Below are 17,260 nucleotides of genomic sequence, written 5' to 3'. Positions count from 1 at the left end.
ACACGCGGTGGGGACTCATTGCAGGAGGATGCTTGGAGTGTAGAGTCCCAAGTTCTAGTCCTGGCTCTCTTCTCTACTAATTCATGGCGCCTGCCGCTCCCCTCCTGTTTCCCCTTCCATGAACTGGGTTGTACCCATGGTTTCTGGTGTCTTCCAGCTGCAGCAGTATCTGATTCTAAGCAGTCATTAAAGGGCTTGGATGGGGGGCCTTACACAGGGACCTGCTCAGAACTCACCAAGGGAGATGGGGGGGTGAATGGAGACACGCACTAGCCTCACTCAGTAACCAGGGACCTGAAGTACCACTCAGAGGTGGCCTGACACAGATCGTGAGCCCCGATCTGAGCAGAATTCTTTGTGGACGGGCACTTAGTACTTCTTGCAGTGGCTTCCTGAGCAGGCGGTCAAGGGGAAACCAGAGAGAGGAGGACAAGGTAAACAGACAGATCAAAGGGCAGCCCGGCATCTTACCCGGAGCCGCACCAGCTGTGTGACGGAAGGCTCATTCTCTCTCAGGGCACCCACATAGCTGTCCTTCTGGAAGGTGGGCACGTTGTCGTTGACGTCCAACACGTTGATCCTGACCCGGCCTGTGGTTTCCTCGCCCCCCCCGTCCCGGGCGATGACTGTCAAGGTGAAGCGCTGGATGAGTTCATAGTCCAGCCTGGCAATCAGCATGATGAGTCCCGTGTCCTTGTCCAGAGAGAACCTATGCCAGGCAGGAAGGAGGAAGGGAAAGGACACCTTGGTTTCAAGCAGCTTGCAGAAAAGGGCCTGCATGTACCAGCCTGTCCTTGTCCAAGGTGCTAAACAGAGAGAAATTAATGACGTCTGAAATCTGCCTTCTATTTCATTTTCCCTAAATAAGAAGAAGAGCTAAGTTTAACACGAGGTGGGGCAGGATGTGGTGGGCAGGGATCAGTGCCACATGCGGGGTGGCGTGGTGGTCAGGTACTAAAAGGGCAGGAGTATGTTGATTTAATCAAAGAGGAGACAGGCAGAATGACCCTCTTCTTGCTGTGAACAAGAGTTTCTGCCTACTGGAGACATTTAGATGTTGAAGAACCGTGATGGCCAGAAATTCTTAAAACTGACACCACAGACATACAAAGGATCATTAGTGACTATTAAGAAAAATTATATGCCAACAAACTGAACAATCTAGACAAAACGAATAAATTCCTGGAAACATACAACCTGCCAAGACTGAATCACGAAGAAATATAAAATCTGAACACACGGATTACTAGTAAGGGGATTGAACCAGTAATCAGAAATCTCCCCCCAGGAGGATCTTCAAGATGGCAGAAGAGTAAGACGCGGAGATCACCTTCCTCCCCACAGATACACCAGAAATACATCTACAACTCCTACAGAGCACCTACTGAACGCTGGCAGAAGACCTCAGACCTCCCAAAAGGCAAGAAACTCCCCACGTACCTGGGTAGGGCAAAAGAAAAAAGAATGAACAGAGACAAAAGGATAGGGACGGGACCTGCACCAGTGGGAGGGAGCTGTGAAGGAGGAAAGGTTTCCACACACTAGGAAGCCCCCCTTCGCAGGCGGTGACTGCGGGTAGCGGAGGGGGAAGCATCGGAGCCACGGAGGAGAGTGCAGCCACAGGGGTGCGGAGGGCAAAGCGGTGAGATTCCCGCACGGAGGATCAGTGCCGACCGTCCCGGGAAAAGGTCTGGAGCTGCCGAAGAGGCAAGAGACTTTTTCTTGCCTCTTTGTTTCCTGGTGCGCGAGGAGAGGGGATTAAGAGCGCTGTTTAAAGGCGCTCCAGAGACGGGCGCGAGCCGCGGCTAAAAGCGCGGACCCCAGAGACGGGCATGAGATGCTAAGGCAGCTGCTGCCGCCACCAAGAAGCCTGTGTGCGAGCACAGGTCACTATCCACACCCCCTTCTGGGGAGCCTGTGCAACCCGCCACTGCTAGGGTCCCGGGATCCAGGGACAACTTCCCTGGGAGAACACACAGCGCGCCTCACGCTGGTGCAACGTCAAGCTGGCCTCTGCCGCCGCAGGCTCGCCCCGCCCTCCGTGCCCCTCCCTCCCCACCCCCCCCTCCGTGCCCCTCCCTCCCCACCCCCCCTCCCCCCCCCCCCCGGCCTGAGTGAGCCAGAGCCCCCGTCAGCGGCTCCTTTAACCCCGTCCTGTCTGGGCGGGAACAGACGCCCTCAGGCGGCCTACACGCAGTGGCGGGTCCAAATCCAAAGCTGAACCCCAGGAGCTGTGCGAACAAAGAAAAGAAAGGGAAATCTCTCCCAGCAGCCTCAGGAGCAGTGGATTAAATCTCCACAATCAACTTTATGTACCCTGCATCTGTGGAATACCTGAAAAGACAACGAATCATCCCAAATTGAGGAGGTGGACTTTGGGAGCAACGATATATATATATATATTTTTTCCCCTTTTTCTCAGTTTGTGAGTGTGTATGTGTATGCTTCTGTGTGTGATTTTGTCTGTATAGCTTTGCTTTTACCATTTGTCCTAGGGTTCAGTCTGTCCGATTTTTTGTTTGTTTGTTTGTTTTAGTATAGTTTCTAGCACTTGTTATTTATCATTGGTGGATTTGTTTTCTGGTTTGGTTGCTCTCTTTTTTATTACTTAAAATTTTTTTAATAATTACTTTTTATTTTTAATAACTTCTTAATTTTATTTTATTTTATCTTCTTTCTTTCTTTCTTTTCTCCCTTTTATTCTGAGCCGTGTGGATGACAGGCTCTTGGTGCTCCAGCCAGGTGTCAGGGCTGCACCTCTAAGGTGGGAGAGCCAAGTTCAGGACATTGGTCCACAAGAGACCTCCCAGCTCCACGTAATATCAAACGGCGAAAACCCCCCACAGACCTCCATCTTAACGCCAAGACCCAGCTCCACTCAATGACCAGCAAACTCCAGTGTTGGACACCCCATGCCAAACAACTAGAAAGACAGGAACACAACCCCACCCATTAGCAAAGAGGATGCCTAAAACCATAATAAGGCCACAGACACCCGAAAACACACCACCAGACGTGGACCTGCTCACCAGAAAGACAACATCCAACCTCATCCACCAGAACACAGGCACTAGTCCCCTCCACCAGGAAGCCTACACCACCCACTGAACCAACCTTAGCCACTGGGGGCAGAAATCAAAAACAATGGGAACTACTAACTTGCAGTCTGTGAAAAGGAGACCCCTAACACAATAAGTTAAGCAAAATGAGAAGACAGAGAAACACACAGCAGATGAAGGAGCAAGGTAAAAACCCACCAGACCAAACTAATGAAGAAGAAATAGGCAGTCTACCTGAAAAATAATTCAGAATAATGATAGTAAAGATGATCCCAAATCTTGGAAATAGAATGGAGAAAATACAAGAAACGTTTAACAAGGACCTAGAAGAACTAAAGAGCAAACAAACAATGATGAACAACACAAAAAATGAAATTAAATATTCGCCAAAAGGGATCAATAGCAGAATAACTGAAGCAGAAGAACAGATAAGTGACCTGGAAGATAAAATAGTGGAAATAACTACTGCAGAGCAGAATAAAGAAAAAACAATGAAAAGAATTGAGGACAGTCTCAGAGAACTCTGGGACACCATTAAACGCATTAATATTTGAATTATAGCTGTCCCAGAAGAAGAAAAGAAAAAAAGGGACTGAGAAAATATTGGAAGAGATTATAGTGGAAAACTTCCCTAATATGGGAAAGGAAATAGTTAATCAACTCCAGGAAGCACAGAGAGTTCCATACAGGATAAATCCAAGGAGAAATGCACCAAGACACATATTAATCAAATTATCAAAAATTAAATACAGAGAAAAAGTATTAAAAGCAGCAAGGGAAAAACAACAAATAACATACAAGGGAATCCCCATAACGTTAACAGCTGATCTTTCAGCAGAAACTCTGCAAGCCAGAAAAGAGTGGCAGGACATATTTAAAGTGATGAAGGGGAAAAACCTACAACCAAGATTACTCTACCCTGCAAAGATCTCATTCACATTTGACGGAGCAAAAGCTAAGAGAATTCAGCACCACCAAACCAGTTTTACAACAAATGCTAAAGGAACTTCTCTAGGCAGGAAACACAAGAGAAGGAAAAGACCTACAATAACAAACGCAAAACAATTAAGAAAATGATAATAGGAACATACATATCAATAATTACCTTAAACGTAAATGGATTAAATGCTCCAACCAAAAGACATAGACTGGCTGAATGGATACAAAAACAAGACCCGTATATATGCTGGCTACAAGAGACCCACTTCAGACCTAGGGACACATACAGACTGAAAGTGAGGGGATGGAAAAAGATATTCCATGCAAATGGAAATCAAAAGAAAGCTGGAGTAGTAATTCTCATATCAGACAAAATAGACTTTAAAACAAAGACTATTACAAGAGGCAAAAAAGGACACTACATAATGATCAAGGGATCAATCAAAAGAAGATATAACAACTGTAAATATTTATGCACCCAACATAGGAGCACCTCAATACATAAGGCAAATACTAAGAGCCACAAAAGGGGAAATCGACAGTAACACAGTCATAGTAGGGGACTTTAACACCCCACTTTCACCAATGGACAGATCATCCAAAATGAAAATAAATAAGGAAACACAAGCTTTAAATGATACATTAAACAAGATGGACTTAATTGATATTTGTAGGACATTCCATTCAAAAACAACAGAATACACTTTCTTCTCAAGTGCTCATGGAACATTCTCCAGGATAGATCATATCTTGGGTCACAAATCGAGCCTTGGTAAATTTAAGAAAACAAATCATATCAAGTATCTTTTCTGACAACAACGCTGTGAGACTAGATATCAATTACAGGAAAAATTCTGTAAAAAATACAAACACAGGGACGCTAAACAATACACTACTTAATAACCAAGAGATTACTGAAGAAATCAAAGAGGAAATCAAAAAAAACAGAGAAACAAATGACAATGAAAACACAACGACCCAAAACCTACAAGATGAAGCAAAAGCACTTCTAAGAGGGAAGTTTATAGCAATACAATCCTACCTTAAGAAACAAGAAAAATCTCAAATAAAAAACCTAACCTTACACCTAAAGCAATTAGAGAAAGAAGAACAACAAAACTGCAAAGTTAGCAAAAGGAAAGAAATCATAAATATCAGATCAGAAATAAATGAAAAAGAAATGAAGGAAATGATAGCAAAGATCAATAAAACTAAAAGCTGGTTCTTTGAGAAGATAAACAAAATTGATAAACCACTTAGCCAGACTCATTAAGAAAAAAAGGGAGAAGACTCAAATCAATAGAATTAGAAATGAAAAAGGAGAAGTAACAACTGACACTGCAGAAATACAAAAGATCATGAGAGATTATTACAAGCAACTCTATGCCAATAAAATGGACAACCTGGAAGAAATGGACAAATGCTTAGAAATGCACAACCTGCCAAGACTGAATCAGGAAGAAACAGAAAATATTAACAGACCAATCACAAGCACTGAAATTGAAACTGTGATTTAAAATCTTCCAACAAACAAAAGCCCAGGACCAGAGGGCCCAGGACCAGAGGGCTTCACAGGAGAATTCCATCAAACATTTAGAGAAGAGCTAACACCTATCCTTCTCAAACTCTTCCAAAATATAGCAGAGGGAGGAACACCCCCAAACTCATTCTATGAGGCCACCATCACCCTGATACCAAAACCAGACAAAGATGCCACAAAGAAAGCACACTGTAGGCCAATATCACTGATGATGCAAAAATCCTCAACAAAATACTAGCAAACAGAATCCAACAGCACATTAAAGATCATACACCATGATCAAGTGGGGTTTATCCCAGGAATGCAAGGATTCTTCAATATACACAAATCAATCAATGTGATACACCATATTAACAAACTGAAGAAGAAAAACCATATGATCATCTCTATAGATGCAGAGAAAGCTTTTGACAAAATTCAACACCCATTTATGATAAAAACCCTCCAGAAAGTAGGCATAGAGAGAACTTACATCAACATAATAAAGGCCATATATGACAAACCCACAGCCAACATCATTCTCAATGGTGAAAAACTGAAACCATTTCCACTAAAATCAGGAACAAGACAAGGTTGTCCACTCTCACCACTATTATTCAACATAGTTTTGGAAGTTTTAGCCACAGCAATCAGAGAAGAAAAGGAAATAAAAGGAATCCAAATTGGAAAAGAAGAAGTAAAGCTGTCACTGTTTGCAGATGACATTATACTATACATAGAGAATCCTAAAGATGCTACCAGAAAACTACTAGAACTAATCAATGAATTTGGTAAAGTAGCAGGATACAAAATTAATGCACAGAAATCTCTTGCATTCCTATACACTAATGATGAAAAATATGAAAGTGAAATTAAGTAACCACTCCCATTTACCATTGCAACAAAAAGAATAAAATGCCTAAGAATAAACCTACCTAAGGAGGCAAAAGACTTGTATGCAGAAAACTATAAGACACTGATGAAAGAAATTAAAGATGATACAAGTAGATGGTGAGATATACCATGTTCTTGGACTGGAACAATCAACATTGTGAAAATGACTATACTACCCAAAGCAATCTACAGATACAATGCAATACCTACCAAATTACCAATGGCATTTTTCACAGAACTAGAACTAAAAATTTCACAATTTGTATGGAAATACAAAAGACCCGAATAGCCAAAGCTATTCAAATCTTGACAAAGAGAAATGGAGCTGGAGGAATCAGGCTCCCAGACTTCAGACTATACTACAAAGCTACAGTAATCAAGACAGTATGGTACCGGCACAAAACCAGAAATATAGATCAATGGAAAAGGTTAGAAAGCCCAGAGATAAACCCACGCACATATGGTCACCTTATCTTTGATAAAGGAGGCAAGAATACACAATGGAAAAAGACAGCCTCTTCAAAGAGTGGTGCTGGGAAAACTGGACAGCTACATGTAAAAGAATGAAATTAGAACACTCCCTAACACCATACACAAAAGTAAACTCAAAATGGATTAAAGACCTAAATGTAAGGCCAGACACTATAAAACTCTTAGAGGAAAACATAGGAAGAACACTCCATGACATAAATCACAGCAAGATCCTTTTTGACACACCTCCTAGAGAAATGGAAATAAAAACAAAAATAAACAAATGGGACCTAATGAAACTTAAAAGCTTTTGCACAGCAAAGGAAACCATAAACAAGACAAAAAGACAGCCCTCAGAATGGGAGAAAATATTTGCAAATGAAGCAACTGACAAAAGATTAATCTCCAAAATTTACATGCAGCTCAATATCAAAAAAAACAAACAAACAACCCAATCCACAAATGGGCAGAAGACCTAAATAGACATTTCTCCAAAGAAGATATACAGATTGCCAACAAACACATGAAAGGATGCTCAACATCATTAATCATTAGAGAAGTGCAAATCAAAACTACAATGAGATATCATCTCACACCAATCAGAATGGCCATCATCAAAAAATCTACAAGCAATAAATGCTGGAGAGGGTGTGGAGAAAAGGGAACCCTTTTGCAGTGTTAGTGGGAATGTAAATTGATAGAGCCACTATGGAAAACAGTATGAAGGTTCCCTAAAAAACTAAAAATAGAAATATCATATGACCCAGCAATCCCACTACTGGGCATATACCCTGAGAAACCATAATTCAAAAAGAGTCATGTACCACAATATTCACTGCAGCTCTGTTTACAATAGCCAGGACATGTAAGCAACCTAGTGTCAATTGACAGATGAATGGATAAAGAAGATGTGGCACATATATACAATGGAATATTACTCAGCCATAAAAAGAAACGAAATTGAGTTATTTGTAGTGAGGTGGATGGACCTAGAGTCTGTCATACAGAGTGAAGTAAGTCAGAAAGAGAAAAACAAATACCATATTCTAACACATATATATGGAATCTAAAAATCAAAAAATAAATAGTCATGAAGAACCTAGGTGCAAGACGGGAATAAAGACACAGACCTACTAGAGAATGGACCTGAGGATATGGGGAGGGGGAAGGGTAAGTTGGGACAAAGTGAGAGAGTGGCATGGACATATATACACTACCAAATGTAAAATAGATAGCTAGTGGGAAGCAGCTGCATAGCACAGGGATATCAGCTTGGTGCTTTGTGACCACCGAGAGGGGTGGGATAGGGAGGGTGGGAGCGAGGGAGACGCAAGGGGGAAGAGATATGGGGATATATGTATATGTCTAACTGATTCACTTTGTTATAAAGCAGAAACTAACACACCATTGTAAAGCAATTATACTCCAATAAATATGTTTAAAAAAAAATCTCCCCCAAACAAAAGTCCAAGACCAGGTGGCTTCACTGGTGAATTCTATCAAAAATTTAAAGAACAATCAATTCCAATCCTTCTCAAACTCTTCCCAAAAACTGAAGAGTAAGGAGTACTTCCAAACTCATTTTATGATTCCAGCATTACCCTGATACCAAAACCAGACAAGGACAACACAAGAAAAGAAAATTATAGGCCAATATCCCTGATGGACAAAGATGTAAAAACTTCACAAAATATTAGCAAACCAAACTCAACAGAACATTAAGAGGATCATATATCATGATCAAGTGGGATTTATTCCAGGGATGCAAAGATGGTTCAACATCTGCAAATCAGTGTGACACACTACATTAACACAGTGAAAGATAATATCATATGATCATTTCAATAAATACAGAATAAGCATGTGACAAATTTCAATATCCATTTATGATAACAATTCTCAACAAACTGGGTATAGAGGGAAAGTACCTCAGGATAATAAAAGCCATATGTGACAAGCCCAAAGCTAGCATTATACTCAATGCTGAAAATTTGAAAGCTTTATCTCTAAGATCAGAACAAGACAATGATGCCCACTCTCACCACTTTTATTCAACGTAGTACTGGAAGTCCTAGCTAGAACAATTAAGCAAGAAAAAAAAGCCATTCAAATCTGAAAAGAAGTAAAATTGTCACTACTTGCAGATGACATGATATTATATAAAGAAACCCCAAGACTCCACCAAAAAAAACTGTTAGAATAAAAGGAATTTGGTAAAGTTGCAGTATACAAAATCAATATACAAAAATCTGTTTCATTTCTACACACTAAGAATGAACTATCAGAAAGAAAAATTAAGAAAAAAATCCCATTTACAGTTGCATCAAAAAACGATAAAATACTACCTAGGAATAAATTTAACCAAGGAGGTGAAAGACCTGCACACTGAAGAATATGACATTGATAAAAGAAATTGAAAAAGACCAATAAATGGAAAGATATTCCATGTTCATGGATTGGAAGAATTAATATTGCTAAAATTTCCATACTACCTAAAGCAATCTGCAGATTCAGTGCAGTCTCTATCAAAATTCCAACAGCATTTTTCACAGAAATAGAACAAACAATCCTAAACTTTGTGTGGAACCATAACAGACCCCCAGTAGCCAAACTAATCTTGAGAAAGAAGAATAAAGCATCATGCTCCCTGATTTCAAACTATATCACAAAGTTATAGGAATCAAAACAGTATGGTAGTGGCATAAAAGCAAACACATAGATCAGAGGAATTCTGGCCTGAAGTGCTGGGTGGAGGCCTCTGTCTGTGGTACCCTATGAGCAAGTGAAACTAGATGAAGCACAAAGGAAAGGAAAAAAAATGTTCTTGTTGGGAGACAAGATGGCAGAGTAGAAGGACGTGACCTGACCTCTTCTTATGAAAAGACCAAAATCACAACTAACTACTGAATACCCATCAACAAAAAAAATGCTGGAACCTACCAAAAAAGATATCCTACATCCAGAAACAAAGAAGAAACCATAACGAGATGATATGAGGGGTGCTATCATGAAAAAATCAAATCCCATACCCACTGGGTGGGCAGCCCATAAACTGGAAAATAATTATATCACAGAAATTCTCCCACAGGAGTGAAAGTTCTGAGCCCCACATCAGGGTTCCCAGCCTGAGGGTCTGGCAATGGGAGGGGGAGCCCCCAGAGAATCTGGCTTTGAAGACCAGCAGGGTTTGATCACAGAAATTCCAAAGGACTGGGGGAAACAGAAACTCCACTTGTGGAGTGCGCACACAAGGTCTTGTGCACACCAGGACCCAGGAAAAAAGCAGTGACCTCATAAGAGCCTGGACCACACCTACCTGCTGGTATTGGCACGTCTACTGCAAATGTGGGGGCAGTTGTGGCTTACTGCATGGACAAAGACATGGGAAGCCACAGTTCTGGTGAGTATTTATTGGCATAAGCCCTCCTGGAGGTGGCCATTTTCTCACAAAGACCTGGCCCCAACCAACAGCCTGTAGGCTCCAGTGCTGGGATGTCTCAGACCAAAAAACAAACAAGGAGGGAAAACAGCCTTACCCATCAAAAGACGGGCTCCTGAAAGTCTTCCTGACCACAAAACTGCCTGCTAAACACAACCGCTGACAAAGCTCTGCCCATCAGAGGGACAAGATCCAGCTCCACCTGCCAGTGGGCAGGAACCAGTAGCTCCCACCAGGAAACCTGCACAAGCCTCTCAGAATGCCTCATCCACCAGGGTGCAGAAAGCAGAAGCAAGAAGAACTACAGCACCGCAGCCTGCGGGACGGAAACCGTAATCATAGCAAGTTAGACAAAATAAGACAGCAGAAGAATATGTTTCCAGAAGGAAAAACACAAAACCCCAGAAGAACAACTAAGTGAAGAGGAGATAGGCAATCTACTCAAAAAAGAATTCAGAGAAATGATAGTAAAGATGTTCCAAGATCTCAGAAAAAGAATGGCGGCACAGATCAAAAAGACACAAGAAATATTTAACAAAGACCTAGAAGAACTACAGAACAAACAAACAGAGATGAATACAATAAATGAAATGAAAAATACACTAGAAGGAATCAATAGCAGAGTAACAGAGGCAGAAAACTGATAAGTGACCTGGAAGACAGAATCGTGGAAATCACTGCCACAGAACAGAATAAAGAAAAAAGAATGAAAAGAAATGAAGACAGTCTAAGAGACCTCTGGGACAACATTAAATGCACCAACGTTTGCATTATAGGGGTCCCAGAGAAGAAGAAGAGAGAGAAAGGACCTGAGAAAATATGTGAATAGATAATAGCTGCAAACTTCTCTAACATGGGGAAGGAAATAGGCACCTGAGTCCAGGAAGCATGGAGAGTCCCTGGCAGGATAAACCCAAGGAGGAACATGCCAAGACACAGAGTAATCAAAATGACAAAAACTAAAGACAAAGAAAAAATATTAAAAGTAAATATTAAAAATGACAAAAACTAAAGACAAAGAAAAAATATTAAAAGTAACAAGAGAAAAGCAACAAATAACACACAAGGGAACTCCCATAAGTTTATCAGCTGATTGCTCAGCAGCAATTCTGCAGGTCAGAAAGGAGTGGCGTGATATATTTAAAGTGATGAAAGGGAAGAACCTACAACCAAGAATACCCTACACAGCAAGGCTCTCATTAAGATTAGATGGGGAGGGACTTCCCTGGTGGTCCAGTGGTTAAGACTTTGCCTTCCAGTGCAGGGGTTGCAGGTTCAATCTCTGGTCGGGGAGCTAAGATCCCACATGCCTCGGGGCCAAAGAACCAAAACAAACAGCAGAAGCAATTTTGTAACAAATCCAATAAAGACTTTAAAAATGGTCCATATAAAAAAAATCTTAAAAAAAATAGATTTGATGGATAAATCAAAATCTTTACAGATAAGTAAAAACTAAAAGGGCTTCCCTGGTGGCGCAGTGGTTGAGAGTCCGCCTGCCGATGCAGGGGACACGGGTTCATGCCCCGGTCCGGGAAGATCCCACATGCCGTGGAGCGGCTGGGCCCATGAGCCATGGCCGCTGAGCCTGCGCACCGCAACGGGAGAGGCCACAACGGTGAGAGGCCCGCGTACTGCAAAAAAAATAAAACTAAGAGAATTCAGCACCACCAGACCAGCTTTACAACAAATACTAGGGGAACTTCTTTAGGCAGAAAAGAAAAGGCCACAACTAGAAACAAGAAAATTATGAATGTGAAAGCTCACCGGTAAAGGCAAGCATACAGTAAAGGTAAGAAATCATCCACACACAAATATGTATCAAAACCAGCATTCGTTGAGAAGAGGAGACTACAGATGCAGGATGCTGGAAATGCATTTGAAATTAAGAGGCCAGCAACTCGTTTATATATAGACTGCTATATCAAAACCTCATGGGAATTGCAAACCAAAAGTCTACAATAGATACACACACACACGCACACACACACGCACACACAAACACACACACAAAAGAAAGCAATCCAAACATGAAACTAATGATAATCATCAAATCACAAGAGAAGAGAACAAATGAGGAAAGGAACAAAAAGAAATCCACAGAAACAAATCCAAAAGAGTTAACAAAATGGCAATAAGAATATACTTATTGATAATTACCTTAAATGTAAATAGATTAAATGCTCCAACCAAAAGACACAGACTGGCTGAATGGATACAAAAACAAGACCCAGATATATGCTGTGTATAAGAGATCCACTTCAGATCTAGGGACACATACAGACTGACAGTGAGGGAATGGTAAAAGGTATTCCATGCAAATGGAAATCAAAAGAAAGCTGGAGTAGCAGTTCTCATATCAGACAAAATAGACTTTAGAATAAAGACTATTACAGGAGACAAAGGAGGACACAGCATAATGATCAAGGGATCAATCCAAGATGATGATATAACAATTGTAAATATTTATGCACCCAACATAGGAGCACCTCAATACAGAAGGCAAATGCTAACAAACGTAAAAAAGGAAATCAACAGTAACACAATCATGGTAGGAGACTCTTAACACCCCACTTTCACCAAATAGAAATCAAAAGAAAGCTGGAGTAACAATACTCATATCAGACAAAATAGACTTTAAAATAAAGACTTAAAAGAGACAAAAAAGGACACTACATAATGATCAAGGGATAAGACTGAGAAGAAGACATAACAATTGTAAATATATATGCACCCAACATAGGAGGACCTCAATATATAAGGCAAACGCTAACAGCCACAAGTGGAGAAAGTGACAGTAACATAACAATAGTAGGGGACTTTAACACCCCACTTACATCAATGGACAGATAATCCAGACAGAACATCAATAAGGAACCACGGGCCTTAAATGACACATTAGACCAGATAGACTTATTTGATATTTATAGAACATTCCATCCAAAAGCAGTAGAATACACAGTCTTCTCAAGTGCCCATGGAACATTCTCAGGATACGTCACATGCTGGTCCATGAAACAAGGCTTGGTAAATTTAAGGAAATTGAAATCATATCAAGCCTCTTTTCAGACCACAATGTTATGACATTAGAAATCAATTACAAGAAAAAAACTGTAAAAAACATAAACACGTGGAGGCTAAACAATATATTACCAAACAACCAATGGATCACTGAAGAAATCGAAGAGGAAATAAAGAAATACCTACAGACAAATGACAAAAGAACACAATGATCCAAAACCTATGGGACACAGCAAAAGCAGTTCTAAGTGGGAAGTTTGTAGCAATAAAATCTTACCTCAGGAAACAAGAAAAATCTCAAATAAACAACCTAACCCTACAGCTAAAGCAACTAGAGAAAGAAGAACAAATAAAACCCAAAGTTAGTAGAAGAAAAGAAATCATAAAGATGAGAGCAGAAATAAGTGAAATAGAGACAAAGAAAACAATAGAAAAGATCAATGAAACTAAAAGCCGGTTCTTTGAAAAGATAAACAAAATTGATAAACCTTTAGCCAGACTCGTCAAGATAAAAACGGAGAGGCTCAAATCAATAAAATTAGTAATAAAAAAGAAGTTACAACAGACTTCAGAAATACAAAGGATAATAAGAGACTACTATAAGCAACTATATGTCAATAAAATGGACAACCTAGAAGAAGTGGACAAATGCTTAGAAAGGTACAATCTCCCAAGACTGAACCAGGAAGAAATAGAAAATATGAACAGACCAGTCACAAGTACTGAAATTGAACCTGTGATTTAAAAACTTCTAACAAACAAAAGTCCAGGGCCACATGGCTTCACAGGCAAATTCTATCAAACATTTAGAGAAGAGCTAACACCTATCCTTCTCAAACTCTTCCAAAATATAGCAGAGGGAGGAACATTCCCAAACTCTTTCTACAAGGCCACCATCACCCTGATACCAAGACCAGACAAAGATACCACAAAAAAAAAAAAAAAAAAGAAAATTACAGTCCAATATCACCAATGAACATAAATGTAAAAATTCTCAGCAAAATACTAGCAAAACAAATCTGACAATACATTAAAAGGATCATTCACCATAATCAAGTGGGATTTATCTCATGGATGAAAGGACTTTTCAATAACTGCAAATCATTCAGTGTGATACACCACATCAACAAACTGAAGAATAAAAACCTTATGATCATATCAATAGATGCAGAAAAAGCTTTTGACCAAATTCAATACCCGTTTATTATAGAAACTCTCCAGATAGTGGGAATAGAGGGAACATAATAAAGGCCATATATGACAAGCCACAGTTAACATCATTCTCAATGGTGAAAAGCTGAAAGCACTTCCTCTAAGATCAGGAACAAGACAAGATGTCCACTCTCATCAGTTTTATTCAACATAGTTTTGGAACTCCTGGCCACAACAGAGAACAAAAAGAAATAAAGGAATCCAAATTGGGAAAGGAGAAGTAAAACCATCACTGTTTGCAGATGACATTATACATAGAAAATCCTAAAAATGCTACCAGAAAACTACTAGAGCTCATCAATGAATTTGGTAAAGTTGCAGGATACAAAATTAATACACAGAAATCTCTTACATTCCTATACATTAACAATGAAAGATCAGAAGAGAAATTAAAGAAACAATCCCATTTACCATCACATCAAAATGAATAAAATACTTAGGAATAAACCCACCTAAGGAGGCAAAGACCTGTACTCTGAAAACTATAAGACACTGATGAAAGAAATCAAAGATGACACAAACAGATGGAAAGGTATACCATATTCTTGGTTTGGAAGAATCAATATTTTCAAAATGACTATAATATCCAAGGCAATCTACAGATTCAGTGCAATCCCTATCAAATTACCAATGGCATTTTTTCACAGGTCTAGAACAAAAAAATTTTTAATTTGCATGGAAACACAAAAGACCCTTAATAGCCAAAACAATGCTGAGAAAGAAAAATGGAGCTGGAAGAATCAGGCTCCCTGACTTTGGACTATACTACAAAGCTGAAATCATCTAAACGGTATGCTACTGGCACAAAAACAGAAATATAGATCAATGAAACAAGATATAAAGCCCAGAAATAAACCCACACACCTAAGGTCAATTAATCTATGACAAAGGACGCAAGAATATACAATGGAGAAAAGACAGTCTCTTCAACAAATGGTGCTGGGAAAACTGGAAAACTATGTGCAAAAGAATGAAATTAAAACATCCTTTAACACCATACACAAAAATAAACTCAAAATGGATTAAAGACCCAAGTGTAAGGACAGATACTATAAACCTCTTGGAAACACAGGCAGAACACTCTTTGACATAAATCGCAATTTCTTTTTCAATCCATCTCCTAGAGTAATGGAAATAAAAACAAAAGTAAACAAATGCGACATAATTAAACTCAAAACTTCGGCACAGCAAAAGAAACCATAAACAAAATGAAAAGACAACCCACTGAATGGGAGAAAATATTTGCAAATGATGCAACTGACAAGGGATTAATCTCCAAAATCTACAAACAGCTCATGCAGCTCAATATCCAAAAACAAACAAGCAAACAACCAGACAACTCAATCAAAAAATGAGCAGATTAAACAGACATTTCTCCAAAGAAGACATACAGATGGCCAAAAGGCACATGAAAAGATGCTCAACACTGCTAATTATTAGAGAAATGGAAATCAAAACTACAATGAAGTAAAACCTCACCCCCATCAGAATGGCCATCATCAAAAAGTCTAAAAACAATAAATGCTGGAGAGGGCATGGAGAAAAGGGAATGCTCCTACACTGCTGGTGGGAATGCAAATTTGTACAACCACTATGGAGAACTACATGGAGGTTCTTTGAAAAAATAAAAATAGAGCTACCATATGATCCAGCAATCCTACTCCTGGGTATATATGTGGAGAAACCCATAATTCGAAAAGATACATGCACCCCAATGTTCACTGCAGCACTATTTATGATAGCCAAGAAAGGGAAGAAACCTAAATGTCCTCTGACAGCTGAATGGGTAAAGAAGATGTGGTACATATATACAGTGGAATATTACCCAGCCATAAGAAAGAACGAAATTATGCCATTTGCAGCAACATGAATGGACCTAGAGATTATCATCCTAAATGCAGTAAGTCAAACAGAGGAAGACAGATACCATATGATATCACTTATATGCAGAATCTAAAGAAGAATGACACAAATGAACTTATTTCCAAAACAGAAAGAGGCTCAGAGACATAGAAAACAAACTTTCCTCTTTCCAAAGGGGAAAGGCTGTGGGAGAGGAGGGATAATTTGGGAGTGTGGGACTGACATATACACACTACTACATATAAAATAGATAATCAACAAGGACCTACTCTATAGCACAGGGAACTCTACTAAATATTCTGTGATAACCTATATGGGAAAAGAATCTGACAAAGAATGGATATATGTATTTGTATAACTAAATCACTGTGCTGTACACCTGAAACTAATAGAACATTGTAAATCAACTACACTCCAGTATAAAATAAAAATTAAATTAAAAAAAGAAAAGAAACACCAAAAGAATTAAACTGGGCCACTATTTTATATCATATACAAAAATCAATTGCAAATTGATTAAAAACTTTAATGTAAGACCTGAAACCACAAAACTAGAAGGAGAGCTAGGCAGTAATCTTCTTGCCATCACTCTTAACGATGACTTCTTGGACTTGACACCAAAAGCAAAGGCAACAAAATAAAAAACAAAGAAGTGGGACTACATTAAACTAAAAAGCTTGTGAACAGCAAAGGAAGCTATCAACAAAATCAAAGGACAGCCTACGGAATAGGAGAATATTTTTGCAAATCATGTATCAGATAAGGGGTTCATATCCAAAATATGCATGTAAAGATCTCATATAACTCAATAGCCAAAAAAAAAAAAAAGAAACAAAAAAACCCAAA

At 39.4% G+C, this 17,260-nt stretch overlaps 1 protein-coding gene across 1 annotated transcript in view; it reads right to left on the bottom strand.

Moving 5' to 3' along the window:
* Window positions 1–17,260, bottom strand: part of LOC309834716 (cadherin-23) — a gene marked incomplete at both ends in the record, with an annotated part of 313,077 nt that overhangs the window by 47,333 nt on the left and 248,484 nt on the right. Inside the window, one exon of the mRNA XM_082673735.1 lies at window positions 472–709. Within this exon, the coding sequence (XP_082529861.1) occupies window positions 472–709 (238 nt within the window). The remainder of the gene's footprint in view (window positions 1–471; window positions 710–17,260) is intronic.

The sequence above is a fragment of the Grampus griseus genome (genome assembly GCF_964374135.1).
Source record: "Grampus griseus genome assembly, chromosome: 16".
NCBI lineage: Eukaryota > Metazoa > Chordata > Mammalia > Artiodactyla > Delphinidae > Grampus > Grampus griseus.
Note: the sequence above shows the minus strand (reverse complement) of the source record. Positions and strands in the feature narration are given on the sequence as shown.